The following is a 15,542-nucleotide window of genomic DNA, read 5'->3' on the forward strand; positions in this document are numbered from 1 at the left end:
TTATAGTGTGTTTCTAAGTATGTCTGTTTAATTACAAAAATAAAATGGTCTTGAAAAAGATGTGTCTACTATAGCAGACTGAGTATAGACATGAACACCAGAATCCCTAAAGCCAGTTCTCAGCTTTGCTATTTACTAGCTGTTTAACCTTGAGCAAATTACTGTAACATTTTTGTTCCACAGAATCCTGGTGTCTAGAATAGGGGTAATAAAAATACCCAGGCCATGATATTAATGTGAATGTTGAAGTCTATTCAAATCAAATACACGAAACAGTATCTGGTGTACTATAAAAGCTTAGAAAAATATTTTAGATCATTATTATTGAAGTAATTTGAAATATAGAATTTCACAAGGACATAGCTTTTATCTCATGTAGTCATTTTTTAAATTTTTATTTGTGAAACAGTTTTATTATATATCTCAGGCTGGCTTCAGATTCACTCTGTAGCTTTACACTCATTATCCTTGCCTTCCAAGTGCTAGATTACAGGCAGGATCATAATTTCAAATGTCCAGGGCTGGCTGAGCATGTTGCTCAGTAGCAGAGCTGTGCTAGGTATGCATGAAAACTGGGTTCAGCGTCGAGCTCCAAGGTAGCAAAAGAACGAAACTAGTGGATGTGTTTTCCACCATTGTGCACTGTGCATTTAAGAAACAGAGCAGTTTGCTCATCTCCCAAGCTTCCCTGTGCCTCCTGTCAGTACTCAGACTGTCTCTTCTCTCTAGCCTTTGCCAACCTTCCCAGAATGTCCCCTAGAGGAAACGTCTTTTGCACCTGGCATCTTTAATTCAGCACAGTTCATTTGAGAGTAACTCAGGATGCCTGTATTAGGCATATATCTTCATTGAGTACTAATTCAGTCTTTGCTCACCCTCTACTGAGAGGTTAGTTCTAGTTTTGTGCTGTTGTGAGAAATGGTGCTATAAAGGATTATATAGAACTTTTTGTGTGAAGATAGTATTTTATTTGTACTGGGCAGTCAGTGGATTTACTAGTGTATGTGGTGAGTATAAACGTAGCATTTGTAAAACTGCCAAGCTGTTTCCCAGAGCTCTGTACAATTTTGTGTTTCCACCAGCAAATGTGTGTTAGTTCAGATTGCTGTACATCTGTGTCAGCCCTTGACTTTTTCTTATTTTTTCCAGTATTTGCCTACTCCAAATAAGTATGTAGCTATTCGTAACCTAATTGACCTCCAAATTAGGGTACAGAAAAAGACTATGAAATTCAGTCAGAGAAGGGCACACAGGAAGAAACAAGATCACCAGATGGAGGAGGGTAGGGATTGTGCTTTGCATGTAAGAGGCCCTGAATTCCATTCCTAGATGTGTGAGACCTGTAGTGATATATTATTTATGATTTATTAAAGATTGACTGAGGATTCAGAAAGCTAAGTCAGCCCAGGCCTTAGAAGACAGGTACACACCTTTAATTCCAGCAGCCAGGAGCTAGCAGGTGGTGGTACACACCTTTAGTCCTAGGACTCAGGATTAGGAGATAGACTATCTCTGTGAGTTCAAGGTCACCCAGATCTATGCAAGAGTGAATAAGACTAAAAGAGAGTCATAGCTCACACCTTTAATCCCAACCTTAGGGAGGTATATAAGCCAGAAGCAGGGTCTCACAGAGGCATTCGGTCTCCATCCATACCGAAGTAGGGAATATTTATTCTCTAGCCACAGAGAAGAAAGGCAGCGGATTGAGACTTGGTGAAGAGCTCATGTGTGGATCAGCTCTTTCAGCCTGAAGTAAAGGTAAGAGTTAGTGGCCAGCTGCTTTGCTTTTCTGATCATCAGCTTGACGTTTGAACCCCAAGATCAGTCTCTGGGTCATTTATTTATTTGTGTTACAGAGACCTTTGATGATGACTAGCCCTGTGGCTGGCACACAGTAGGGATTTCTTTATATGCTTATTGTTTCATTAAAAATGAATGAATGTTCAAGTCATTTTAGATTAGGTTGAATCTATAGAATCCCATTGCAGTCATGTGCTAGATCCCTTTATATAAGTTTATCTTTGTTAAAAGTACATGGTTAAAGTTGATGTTGGTCTAATTCTCAGTTGCATAGCAGGAGAAAGGTGGCATGATACAGTGCAAGGTGCACCAGGAAGGATTGCATGCTTTGGGTTGAATTAGGAAAACCCTTTTAGCCTCCATAGGACTCAGATTCACTGCTATGCAGTGGAAAGAGTTCATCTGATGATAGCTAGGCCATTTAATGATATATATTCCCTTATAATCACATCAAATCAGAAATTGATAAGGAAGAAGGATGCAGGAGTTTTTGATGAGGATACTGCCTGAGGGTATAACTGTGTAAAATGTAGCTCTGCTAGGGAGGTTAGGAACAAGTGTCTAGAGTTAGCTGGCTGGCTGATGGCTGGCTGTGTGTCTGTCTGATGTAGCACAGATAGGAAAAGGTAGATAGAGGTTTTCAGATAGAGAGGCTCATTGGAGGTGGTGGTGGTGGGTGGGTGGGTGTGTCTGTGTGTGTGTGTAAGAAGCAGGTCTGAAATGCTGAATTAAAGCCTGTGTTGGAAGATTAGGGAGAAGCTGCTACTGATACCTTTAATGCAGAGGCTCAGATGCAATGGTATGGAGGTTTGTGGGAAAACATGTTTCAGCTCCGTGTGTGCTGAAGTTTATCCCACTGCTTCCTAGTTGTCTTTACTCCATGAGTCTTCATCCCTGTCTCTAACCGTCTCCATCTAGAAGTTCTTGGTATATTTGTTCTCTTTCTACTTTGTAGGACTTTGTGCATAGACCATCAAATATTGGTAGAAATTTAAAACATACACTTGATACCAAGTTAAACTTCATTCTGTGTCAGTTCTGTTTAGGTTGTTAGATCAAATGTTGTAGTTTTCATTTTTTTATTTAATTTATTATTTTACATGTCGATCCCAGTTCCCCCTTCTTCCTTCCCTCCCTCCCTTTTACCCACTCTGCCCTCTCACATGCACTCTAACCACCCGCCCCTCCCATCTTCCCACCCCAATTCCATATGTAGGGGAATGCCATCCAGTTGGGGTCATGTAGATCTGACAGGTCCTGTGAAGTAGGGACTAGGGCTTCTCTCCTGTCTCTAGGTTAAGGCAGTTATCCCTCCATGGGGGATATGTTCACAAAGTCCTTTTGTGCACCAGGGATACTTCCTGGCTCCACTGTCTGAGGTAGTTTTCATTTTTAACTGTTTCTAAGCATTTGTTTTAAAATATCCATGTTAGGTTTGGTTTCAAGTACCTTAAGGTAATACTTTGGCAGCTGCTCATAAAGAACCCGTCTGAGACTGGGTGCCCAGAGATATGACTCAGGGTCACATAAAGAATGAATACTTCCAGATTCTTTCAATTTCAGTGTCCTCCGTGAGAGCACTGTTGTTTTTAGCTGTGCTCACCCTTAGGAAGCTGTCCTGCAAGGCTTCATGCATTATTTCAGTTTCTAGGTAGAAAACAACCTCTGGAATAGTAACCTAGGAAAGAGAAAGATACCCTTTTATGTTAAATACCAATTAACTTTTAAAAAGACTTCTTACACACATTTTTCTGGAGAACAGACATTTATGTAACTCTTTTGAGAGTATTAGTTTCTAGTGTACTGGCAACGTGTTAGGCTTGTAGAGTGGGGAATTCAGTCTTCTCTAGCCTGAATCAGTTATTCAGTAGCCTCATCATTAAAGATTATTGTATGCATAATTTTGTTGGAATTAGAGCAGCTAAATGCATAGTAATAAAATATATTCTTTGGTTTTGTTTTATCTTTCAGAATCATGGTGTCATGGAAGGGGCTTTATTTTATACTCTTCCTGTTTGCGGGAAGCTTTTTTGGAAGTATTTTTATGCTGGGTCCCATTATTCCTTTGATGTTTATAAACCTGTCATGGTATCGCTGGATCAGCAGCCGTCTTGTAGCTACGTGGCTCACACTTCCTGTGGTAAGTTACATATCAGAGAAGGGTCTGTCTGCTTGTAATGGATGGTCCATCTCTTGAACTTTTTTAGCATCAGAGTTTTGGTTTTCAGGGAAACAGAAGTCCTCAGTGTTTTATAGTAAGCATGTCTGACTTAAAAAAGAAGTGGGAAAATAGAAAAAATAGAAATACAAACATTCATGTCCTTAAAGCAAACCCTTATAAAGAACCTTTCAGAAAACTAAGATCTTTTTATATTCTTCATGAATTTTCTTTTATATTTTATATAATGGAATATATAATTTGTATTTAGAAAAATATGTAAACCTTAAAAGATTGAAGAATTTTTACATCATTAAATTTTATTCTGCATTTCCATTTTGTATTTTACAACGCAGTGACACATAATAAGATTCTGCGGGGAAGAGGAAAGAATATCAAATTAAATTGTATGAAAAACTTTTAAGTAAAAATGTCACCCCCTCATGAATAATAAACATCTTTTAAACATCTGACTGAGATGTGATGGATTCACTTCTTTCCAGTCATTACAAAAGTAAGGAACATAAAAAAATCAAGAAAATGTGATTTCTTTCTGAAGATGAGGTTAATAGCATAGCTAAGATCAAAATGCATACACAATGTTCAATAAAGTCTTGGAGTCTGTGGCACTTACAGTTGTTCTAAGCTCATCTGCTCACCTGGAGCTGCTGACTGTTAGTTTCTAGTCCAGGTTCCTTCTGTGGGACTGGGAAGAGGTTGCTGTGCATCAGTCAGCACCGTGCACTTGGATGGTCTCTTGGGTGCTGTTGCGCTCCTTCGTTCTCCTTAGTGACAGCTATTCCTCTTTTCTCCTCAGGTTGCTGAGTGTATCAGTCTGTTTAGAAGGGAGATAGATAATCTTCCCTAATTGGTAAAGGATCCTTTCTACCTCTTTCATTGAGCGGCTTCTTTCCCTCAGGCAGCAGGCGGAGTGCCTGCCTGGAGGATGGAAGTGTCATGTGCATTGGCTGTGGACCTTTCAGATGGAGGTTGACTCCATAGTTACAGAAATGGTGCTTGGGTAGGATAGATATTCAGCTGCTCTCTGAAGGGAACTCTGTGACCTCTATGACTGCCTCAGCCTTGCGTCTTTCATACCTGCAAAACTAGTCATGTGGACAGTGCTGTCATGTTCTTCTACCAGTTTGAACTATAACCTGGTCCCCTTGAAGCATAGCCATCAGCTTCCATGTGCTGACCTTGGGGAACACTTTCCCAGACAGTTGCTTTTAAGGCCTGGGGAACAACTTTAGCTATATTCCAGTTCACAATCTCTATTCAAGTAAGCTTTCATTTTCACAAGTTAGTGGGTAAAGTCCTTCTTCAGGGACATTTCCTGTTGTCCCAGCACAGAGCCAGGCTGTTCTTCTTGGTTGTGAAGTTTATAACTTTTTTGAGCTCTCTCTCAATCCCTTTCTCTGTCTCTGTCTGGTTGTTTTTGTTTTGTTTTGAGGCTGGCCTCAAACTCACAGAGACCCACCTGCCTCTCTTTACTCTGTGTTGGGATTAAAGGTGTGTGCCTCCACTGCCTGACTCGTTTTCTCTTTAATTATAAGCCTGGGTAAATGTAATAAGAAGTAGCCATGCCACAGAGTAAATGCTCTCTTGTCTTAAAATTTCCTCTGCCAAACAAATTAGTTCAGTATTTTTAAATTTACTTTCACTAAAGTTCTTGGGACACAGGCAAAGTGAACCAGATTCTTTGATATAATGATGAACAAAACAGGTAAGGATAGCCACCTTGTGGAGGTGACCACCCATTAACCTAAAGTATCCTCAATTGTAAGTTTACATACCTTGTCTTCTCTACTTTCCATTTGAATGAAAAACTGCTTTCATTTTTTATGGGCTAGACTGTTACTCTGTTAGATCACAAAAACAGAGATCTACTTACCTCCTCTGCCTCACAGGTACTGGTATTAAAGGCATGTGCTACCATGGCTAGGCCACAGAGCTTTTAACTTTTAAATAGAAAAAACATCAAAAAGTTAATAAACACAAACACACACATTAATGGATAATATGTGTGTGTATTGATGTATGTGCTAGTGTATGTGTGTATGCATGCACAAGAAGGTCAGAAGAGCTTGTCCTGCATTTGCTTCATCACTGTTCACTTATTCCTTTGAGGTAGGGTTTTATCCCTGAACCTGGGGCTCACAGGGGAGACAGCAACCCCCCTGTCTCCATGGTCCTTGGAGTAACTGTTATTGTCAAACAGGTCAAGAAATAGCATTGCCAGCTCTAGTGGACATTGTTACCCAGCCATCCAACTCAAATGTCTTCTGTTTTGGAAGTTGCCATGAATACAACTTCTTATTTACTGTATTACTGTATTTATTTACTTCTAAAATATCCCGCCTTTGTAGAAAGCCTTTTGTGTGGATATTTATCTACATGATCTTTCTTGCTTCCCTTCCACTGTTAGGTTTGTGCTTCATGCCATCATAGATGCTCATAGCTCCTTTGCTGCCAATGTTGAATGATTTAAAGATGCTTGAGAGGTTTGATTTTCTTAGCTTTGACCTCCCTATCAACCCGTTTTCAATTAGTTATGAAATAAAATAGGATGTTACATGTAATAGCTTGAAATTGAGACTGAGGTTGGGATTAGTAATCCACTCTGTAGTCTTGGTTTTTCCAGAGACTGTGGTAGAGGGAGCTTGAATGCAGATTGTGGACTGTATGAGGAAGGAAAATGAAAAGGAACGGGGAGGCATTAGCTCCCTTCTTAAGAACTCTGAATTGGAATACACACTCTCATTGGGGATATTTAGTTTTCATGATATCATCAGGCCTCAGAAATGTTGGTTTAACAAACTCAGCAAGCATTTGAGCATTCATATGTGCCAGATATTGGCTGTAGGTGGTAGGCTGAAAGATTTTAGTAGACATAGTTATTTTAGTCCTTATGTATTCTTTTTGAGTAACAAAAGATCATATACCAGAAAAATGAAAGTTTCTTCAGTCCCACATTATTCTTTCTAGAAGAACTATGTGGTAATCTTATCTGTATATATTTTAAAAGTACCCAGTAGAATCTTTTTGTGCATTTCTTTAATAATATTAATTGGAGATTTCAAATGTAGTTCATATTTTTCTATTATGAAACTTCCAGAAATTAAAATTAGTGGAAGAAGTGTATATAGTACTTCATTGTCTTATACTTGATCACCCCCCCTTTTATTACAGAAGCAAGAGTATAGGAAACTATGTTTTATATGTTAGAAATCATAGGAAATAATGTGATAAAATTTACAAATGGAAAAGTGCATTAACTTTTAAAAAATAATTAAATCATTATTTAGTTTGGACTCAGGTTTGCTTTTCCAAAGACAAATTTTTCATTTAGTTATTTATTTTTTGTGTGTCATCTTTCTTCATATTATAAAAGTAATATAGCATAGTCATGACAAGATTAGCAAGAATGAAAAAGATTCATAACTCTTATATAATTTTCATTTCTTTTTAATGTTGTAAATATCTAATACATTTATAAACATGGTTAAAAATAATCTTATATCTGGCTTCTTAACCTACAAATCCTAAGTTACTCTATATCTGCACTTTTGAATTTTTTGATAGGCATTGTTGGAGATCATGTTTGGTGTAAAAGTGGTTATAACGGGTGATGCGTTTGTACCTGGAGAAAGGAGTGTCATCATCATGAACCATCGAACCAGGGTAGACTGGATGTTCCTGTGGAATTGTCTAATGAGATACAGCTACCTCAGATTGGAGAAAATTTGCCTCAAATCCAGTCTCAAAAGTGTTCCTGGGTTTGGTATGTTCTTCATATGTTATTTTATGTGCTTAACTCATTCTGTATGTAATGTGCCTTCTGTAAGGCTAAAATGAGGTAAGTTGAACTGTATGTTATGCTCAGCTTTTCTCATGAAGCTAAAAATATTTTCAGTTTCTTTTTATCTGATCTTTATCTTAATCTCTGTTTTAAAAATAACTTAAGTCTAGAAAAGAAAATAAACTGTTATCAAGGAAATAGATCATTTCTTAGGACTACCACATTGAAGGATATGAGTTCAATAAATTGGTAACTTTCATCACAAATTAAAATGCCACAAATGTATTCTCAAGCAGCCAGGAGTCCCAAATTAAGCTTGAAGCTTGCCTGCTTCAAGACAATACCTAGGGTCTGGTGTTGATGGCTGGTGGCACACACCTTTAATGGCAGCACTTGGGAGGCAGGTAGATCTCTGTGAGTTCAAGGCCAACCTGGTCTACAGAGCTAGTGCCAGGACAGCCAGGGATACAAAGAAAAACCCAGGGAGGGGGGTGACAAATCCCATGGTGGTTTTCCCTTGATGCCAGGCCTGACCTCACAGTTCTCTTCATTCTTCACACTCCTTATAACATGTGCTATGTTAGGTTGAGTCTGATCATTTTGTTTGGTTTTCTTGTTTTTTTGAGACAGCCTCAGTCTTGCCTCAAACTCAAGTCCTCTCACCTCAGCATTGTAGGTGCTAGGATTACAGTGTGCTACCATGCTTGTTGAGGCTTTTGACAATGGACTTCTTTCTTGAAGGCAAAACCACACACATTCTACCTCTTTCTCTTTTTAAAGGAATTTATTAGTGTATTATAATGATATTTTTATACATGCACATATGTTTTTTTGATCATGTTTACCCCATTTTCTTATTTTTTTTTCTCATCCTTGCCACTTTCTGAGGGGTCACCTTGTACTTTTTCATGTCTTTTTCTATTTTGATGTGACTAGATATAAAACTTGTTTATAGGAACATAGGTGAGCGTTTACTCACAACAGTGTAGATAACTTCCCAGTGCTTATACCTCTGGAAAATGCCTGGTTCTCTAACAATTATTAGTGCCTCAAGAGTGGTAGAGGTCCCATGAGGCTTCCCCTCTCCATCACAGGCTCAATCTTATGCAGTTAATCATAGCTACTGTCAGGACAATAGTCATCCTGCTCCAGAAGGCAGTGGTCCACACTGCTCAGTCCCTTTTTGTTGCTCCTGTATTTTTTCTGCTGCTTCCATGGTGTTTCCAGAGCCTTGGAGGGATAATATAGATGTCCCATTTATGACTGGAAATTCAAGAGTCATTACCAATTATGAGTTCCTGCAGCCATCATAGCTCCCTGAGTAGAGCTGAGAGCTGCATAAATCTAGTTATTAGAAGAGAGTTTGAAGGTACATCATATCCATTCAGTAAAACAACAGCAGTAGCTTTCTCACTAGAGCCTATGGCCTCCCAGCCATGGGCTTTTGACTAGTTTACAGTGTGGGATGTGAATTCCTTCTTGTGAATTAGGCATCAGATCAAATCAGAGAAGCAGTTGGTTATCTCTGTAGATTTGCTACTATTGTACTAATTGGCACATCATGCCTGGCTAGTAGAGGATGTTGTGTGAGCGCATGCGAATGATGTACAAGCTGTGTAAGCCTGTTGATGACAATTCTCTCTTAGCTGTCTGTGTGGCGCCCTGCGTCATTATGAAGGCTAGCTAGCTGAGAGGTTGGATTAGCCTATTTCCAGATTGATTTCTCTGTGCCTTGTGATCATTGTATGTGGCATCTTTGGCAATAGGGTCTTACCCTCTGGTTCTGGAGAAGAACCATTTGGGTGACATTTGCCTATATTGTCTGGGGACTTCACAGGCCTCACTGACTGACCAAAAATCTCATAGGGAGATAATTCCTTGTACTGAGATTTTGTTTAATAATGTGTGGCACTGATTTATCTACAACCCACATGGTATTTTCATTTCAAACACTTAAAAAGAAATGTTTTAATTGGCTTATTGAGTACCAAAATTTCTTCTTCTTTTTTCCCCATACATCATTAGTATTGGTTGACCCTTCCTTCCCATCTCCTCTTCCTTGTTCTTCCTGCCTCCTACCCACTTAAATCTTTTTATCTCTTACTGTTTCTATCCCTACTTTCATTATCACATGTGTTCTGCTGCACAACTATTTCTCTTAAAGACTCTTTAGTTTCTTGGCTTCCACACATGCTTATTTCTTCATAAATGCACATATACATAAAATAATAGCCACCAAGTTTGCATATGAGAACATACGGTGTTTGTCTTTGACCCTGAGTTACTTCACTTAATGTAGCTCAATCCATTTTCATGCTATTTCGTAATTTCATTTTTCTTTATGGCTGAATAGAATTCTATTGTGTATATGACCACAGTTTGTCCACCCATTCATCAGTTGATGGATATCTGCGTTGGTTCCATCTCCTTGCTCTTGTGAAACAAACAGCAGGCAGTGAACATGGATGTGCAAGGCTCTCTGGGATATGGAGTCCTGTAGATAAGTGCCTAGGTCTTTAGAATCCCTGTTCTTAGGTTTTTTTTTTTTTTAGAAACCTCCACACTGATTTATATAGTGACTAACCCAGATTACATTCCCACAAATGATGACTGAGGCTCTCCCTTTCTCTAGTCCTCACCAGCATCTTGTCTTCTTGATAACAACCCTTCTAGCTGGAGTGAGATGGACTCTCAAAGAAATTTTAATTTTCATTGATTTGATGGGTATAGATAACAAACACATTTTCAAACATTTACATTGCTGTTTTTAAGAACTTTGTGTTCAACTTCTTATCTCATTTAAAAAAATTGAATTATCGGCTTCCTTGTTTTGATACTAAGGCCCTTTGTGTGTTTTATACATTCTCTCCATAAGATGAAGAGCTCATGGGGATTTCTTCATTCACTCAGCTGTGTTGCTTGTGGTACAGAACTTTTTCATCCACCATCACTTTCCTGTTTGTTGATTGTCACTCTTATTTTGTGAGGTGCTGTAGTCCTATTGAGGGAGTGGTTACCTATGCCTGTATCTTGAAGTGTTTTTCTCTACTTTTTCTTTAATAGTTTCAGAGTGCTGGCTCTTAAGTTGAGGTCTTTCCATCTGAAGTTGATGTTTGCACAGGTGGAAGCTAAAGATCTTGGTTCATTCTTCTACTTGTAGATGCACAGTTTGCCCAGCAGCATTTGTTGAAGAGGCTGTCTTTTTTCCAATGTGTATTTGGGTGTATTTCTCAAAGATTAAGTGGCTATAGCTGTGTGTGATTGTCTGTGGTCCTCTCTTTTGCCCCACTGACACACGTCTGTCTTTGTGCCAATGCCATGCTGATTTTATTACTATAGCTTGGTAGTATATCTTAAAGTCAGAGGATCCCTTCTGTGTCATTCTTTTGCTTAGGATTGCTTTGGGTATCTGGAGTGTTATGGTTCTATATAAATTTAAAGACCCATCTCCTTATTCCTAGAAAAAGAGTGCTGGAATTTAGATGGAGAGTGCCTTTAATATGTAGATTGCTTTTGGCAATAATTAATACTGTTTTATAATATTAAGTCTTCTGATCCATGAGCATGGGGAGGCTTTTCAATCTGCTAGTGTCTTCTTCGGTTTTTCTTCTGTGTCTTCTTCGGTTTTTCTTCTGCGTTTTATACTTTACATTTAGAGATCTGTTTCCCCCCCCACACACACACTTTTTTAGTTAGCTTTTGTGTTGTTTGCTGCAGCTCTAGGTGATGAAACACGAGCCACAAAAATCAACAAAACTGACATGGAATTTTTAGGGAAAGGGAGTGAAGGAAGGGATTGGTGTCAGCCCACCAGAGCAGAAATTGAAAGGGATAGAACAGGTGGGAGGCGCTTGCTTAACAGGTGGGGAAGCTTTGCACATGCTTACAGAATCCTTACCTAGCCACATAACATGCAACGCAGGTCCCTTTGAGCTGTCTAAGTATCTGCCTGAATGCTGGTGTGAGTACCCTGCCAGTTGTTGGGGGATAGGGGAGTAGGCAGGGGGGTGGGGTCAGCATAATGCCAGGATATCAACATTTAGTCCAAGGTTTCTTAATTTTTTTTATTTTGAATTGGATTTCTTTCTTAGTATGTTTTTCATTGGTACATAAGTAAACTACTGATTTTTATATGTTAATCATTTCCTGTCATTACCAAGAGTGTTTATCATATCATTTTCTGTCATTACCAAGAATGTCTATCAGCTCTATTTTCAGGTGGAATATTCAGGGGCTTTTCCATTCAGAATTCATATCTTGTAAATAGGGATGCCTCAGCTTTCTTAGTTGGGAGAATGTTTTTTAATGTCAGTCTTATATTTGTTGTAGATATGTATAGAACAGAAGCAGGAAAAAAACCCTAATACTATAAAGTGAATCAAATATTATGATGCAAGTGTTTGAATAAAACTCTTTGAAAGAGAAATATAAATAATGATAAGTGACAGGAAAATAAAAAAAAAATGTGAGAATCCATTGAATTAAAGAAGACCATAGAATTAAAGAAAACCATAGAGGAAAAAGAAAATCATACCAGGAAACATAGTAACAAGACTTGTCCTAGTACTTTACAAGGGAGGCAAAGAGAACCAAAATTAGGAAGCAGTGGCCCCAGGGGCTGAGACTGAGTAGAAGGCTGCTAAAGGTGTTCAGAATGCACAAAATTAAAACAAAAAACTGTGTATAAAGTCACTTCAGGCTGAGTGTAAGACTTATATGAAAGTCAAGTGAATTTTGTATTTAGATTTGGGTTGTATATTTGTATGAAAATACTTTTTAAAAATAAACAAAAATAAAGCATGGTGCTTCTGGGTAGGATCGTCTTCATTTTGAGTTGTTCATGTTTCTACATTAGATGTTGTTCAAGCATCTGGAGAATACACACCACAGAGGTGGTGCCAGCCTCCTGTCACAGAGATTACTGATGGCAAGTGCTCTGTCATTGGTGATATGTATCTTAATCACTTGAGTGATGTAGTGCGGTGTCAGCCATGTTTCTCTACTGCCATGATTTTATATTCATTATGCTATATTCTGTATACTCACCAGTGACTATATATTAAATTCATCAGTAATCCATGCTCATCCTATTTGTTTTGTTATTTGGCTTATTGTCTAGTGCTGTCATTTTACTACTGAAAACATTTTAGTTGTGGATATTGGAAATTCTTGCAGGCTGATGTGTCTATCTTTTTTGTTTGTTTGTTTCTTTTACCTGCTTATGTTCTGATGTACTAAGATACCCCCACCCTCCTCCTCTGACAAGATCTTACTATGTCAACCAGGCTGGCTTCAAACTCAAGAGAGATCTATTCGTCTCCTGAGAGCTACAGTTAAAGCTGTGCACTATCCAGCCTGGCTACACTCCCTTCTGGACATGCTGTCTATAGGAACTGTTTTCTTGCCTTTCCTGGTATTTAGTAAGGCTTGGCTTATAGCCTCTTCTTCAAAGACAGCAGAGGCAAGTTAAGTCTCCACCCTTTCATTTTATACCAAAACCTTTCTCTCTCACCTCAATCTCCTTTTAAGGGCTTTTAACTTTTGGCTCATTTTGGTAAATTAATCTTGGCTAATTTTCCAGTGTTTAAGTTCACTGTGTAGCAACCTCTGTTGCCCTGTTGTTTGTAACGTTGCATATACAGCAGCTCAAGAGTCGGCATGTGGCTATGTTGAGGAATTTGTCATGGTTCTGCCTCCCAGGTTGTAGTTGCTAGCATAATTTGAGTCTTATGGAGCTAGTGATATACTTAGCTTGAGAATTTGATAAAGGTATAGATAGATGCTAAATAAAGTATCTAGAAAATGATCAATGGCAAATCTAAAGAATGAAAAGCTACTGGCCTATGTTAGAATAAATCTTCTACATTGTACCACAAATGAGAAGCCTCATCTTGCCAACAAATGCCATTAGTGAATGTTTATTTCCTCAGTGTCAAAAAAGGATGCATAGATTCTTCCAGGAGATGGGATAGTTTCTAGTGTAATCTCTACTCTTGTTGAGTACAATGGAATGAACCATACGTGCTATTTTCTTTTCTTTCTTTCTTTTTTTTTTTTTCTTTTTGATTTGTTTTCCTTTTCAATTTTGTGGTTTAAGTTTGGAATTGTGTTTCAAAATGTTTGCTTTAGAAGATCATTTACTTGCTTGCTTGTGTTTTATGCCTTGCCTTTTGTTTGAGTACAGGCATCTGTAAAGCCTAATAACACAGGCATACTGCACCAGAATTCTTGAAGGAAAAGGTCATAAATTAATGGCCTGCCTCCACTCAAGATATTTTGAAGACCCAGAGGCTTCATGGAAATTGATCCTCTCAGAAGGCAGGTGGAGAGCATTACTCCATTTGTTACTTGAGTTCCAGGAAGATGGTGCTTCCCTGACTCCCTCTATATGACACTAGTGTCTTAACTGAGGTTGGCATTCTGAGAACTGTGACCACTTGTTACCTAGTTTCTAGATTTATTTGTATAGCTACTGTTGCACACAATCACCCACTCAGTCAATACTGTTTCTCAGGATCTTTGTGGTAGTGTTTTGACTTACAATCTTCATCTGCTCTTATTTATTCATTCTCAATTAATTAGAGGCTTTTGGGTAGCATTTCTTGGTTTTATCTATATCCTCTATTTGGGATTAAAAATACTATGGAAGGGAACAATTGTCTAGCTAATTTGGTTTCTAGTGCCTTGTTCATAATCTACTCAAGTTACCATATTACATTATTAGCAGATATACAGACAGGCATGATGATGGTGCCTAAGCTATCACCAAGGCTCAGTTCTGAGAGTAACTGATGAGTAATGCAGATGTTTTTATGATTCCTTAACTGTATGCTGTCTATACTAAAAATGAATGAAAGAAAAAAATAATGGCACATAAGTATACTTACTAAGAAAGAATATGAATTTATTAAGTTAAAAATACATTCAGTCGAGCCAGGTGGTGGTGGTGCACACCTTTTCTCCCAGCACTTGGGAGACAGAAGCAGGTGGGTCTCTTGAGTTGGAGGCTATACAGGGAGTTCCAGGACAGCCAGGGGTACACCGAGAAGCAGAAAAACAAAACAAAACAAAACAAAACAAATACATTCAAATGAACAGTTTCGTGTAGCAAATTCTGCATCTTAATGAAAAGGAATGTAAGGAAGAACAGAGCTGAATTATAGATGATGGACTGTGGATACAGAGTATATGCAGGGGTTTCTCACGTTTCCTTGAGAGGTCATTGGTGTTAATACTATGACTCAGGTTCTATAAAAAAGTTGTCAGGAGTGAGACTAGCCAAGACCACACATTCTTTCTGTAGAAATCCAGGTGGGGGCAATGCATGGGAAAGTGTGAAGTGTGAAAAAGATGAGACATGTACATTGATGTTTAAATAGATGTTATGATGATACATGTTTTGAAAATTTCATCAAGGTCAGGTAAAATCCAAGTATTTTTAAACATGGATAAAATATGCATTGGTGACAGTAAAATGGATGTTCTTGTGATTTTCTTTTTATGGAAACTTTTTTTTTTTTTATGTGAAAGAGATTTGAAAATACTGGTGCCATGTAAGTGGAGGAAAAATTGTAGAGGCTCCAGGGAAGGACTGTAGTCTAACAGGAGAGGAGAGAGAGGTTGGGTGATGCAGCCTTTTTTTCCCTTTTTCTTACATTTATTTATGTATGTGTTCATGTAGAAGTCAGAGGACATATTGAGGCAGTCAGTTCTCTCCTACTATGGAAGGTCTTGGGGTTGAACTCGGGTTTTGGAGCTGTCTTGCCAGTCCTAGAACATTCT

At 38.3% G+C, this 15,542-nt stretch overlaps 1 protein-coding gene across 1 annotated transcript in view; it reads left to right on the forward strand.

The window, feature by feature from the left end:
* Window positions 1-15,542, forward strand: part of Lclat1 (lysocardiolipin acyltransferase 1) — a 112,467-nt gene that overhangs the window by 49,827 nt on the left and 47,098 nt on the right. The window contains exons 2-3 of the mRNA XM_051181844.1: window positions 3,772-3,940; window positions 7,544-7,742. Of these exons, the coding sequence (XP_051037801.1) occupies window positions 3,776-3,940; window positions 7,544-7,742 (364 nt within the window). The 5' untranslated portion in view covers window positions 3,772-3,775. The remainder of the gene's footprint in view (window positions 1-3,771; window positions 3,941-7,543; window positions 7,743-15,542) is intronic.

Source organism: Phodopus roborovskii, unplaced genomic scaffold (genome assembly GCF_943737965.1).
Source record: "Phodopus roborovskii unplaced genomic scaffold, PHOROB, whole genome shotgun sequence".
Classification (NCBI taxonomy): Eukaryota; Metazoa; Chordata; class Mammalia; order Rodentia; family Cricetidae; genus Phodopus; species Phodopus roborovskii.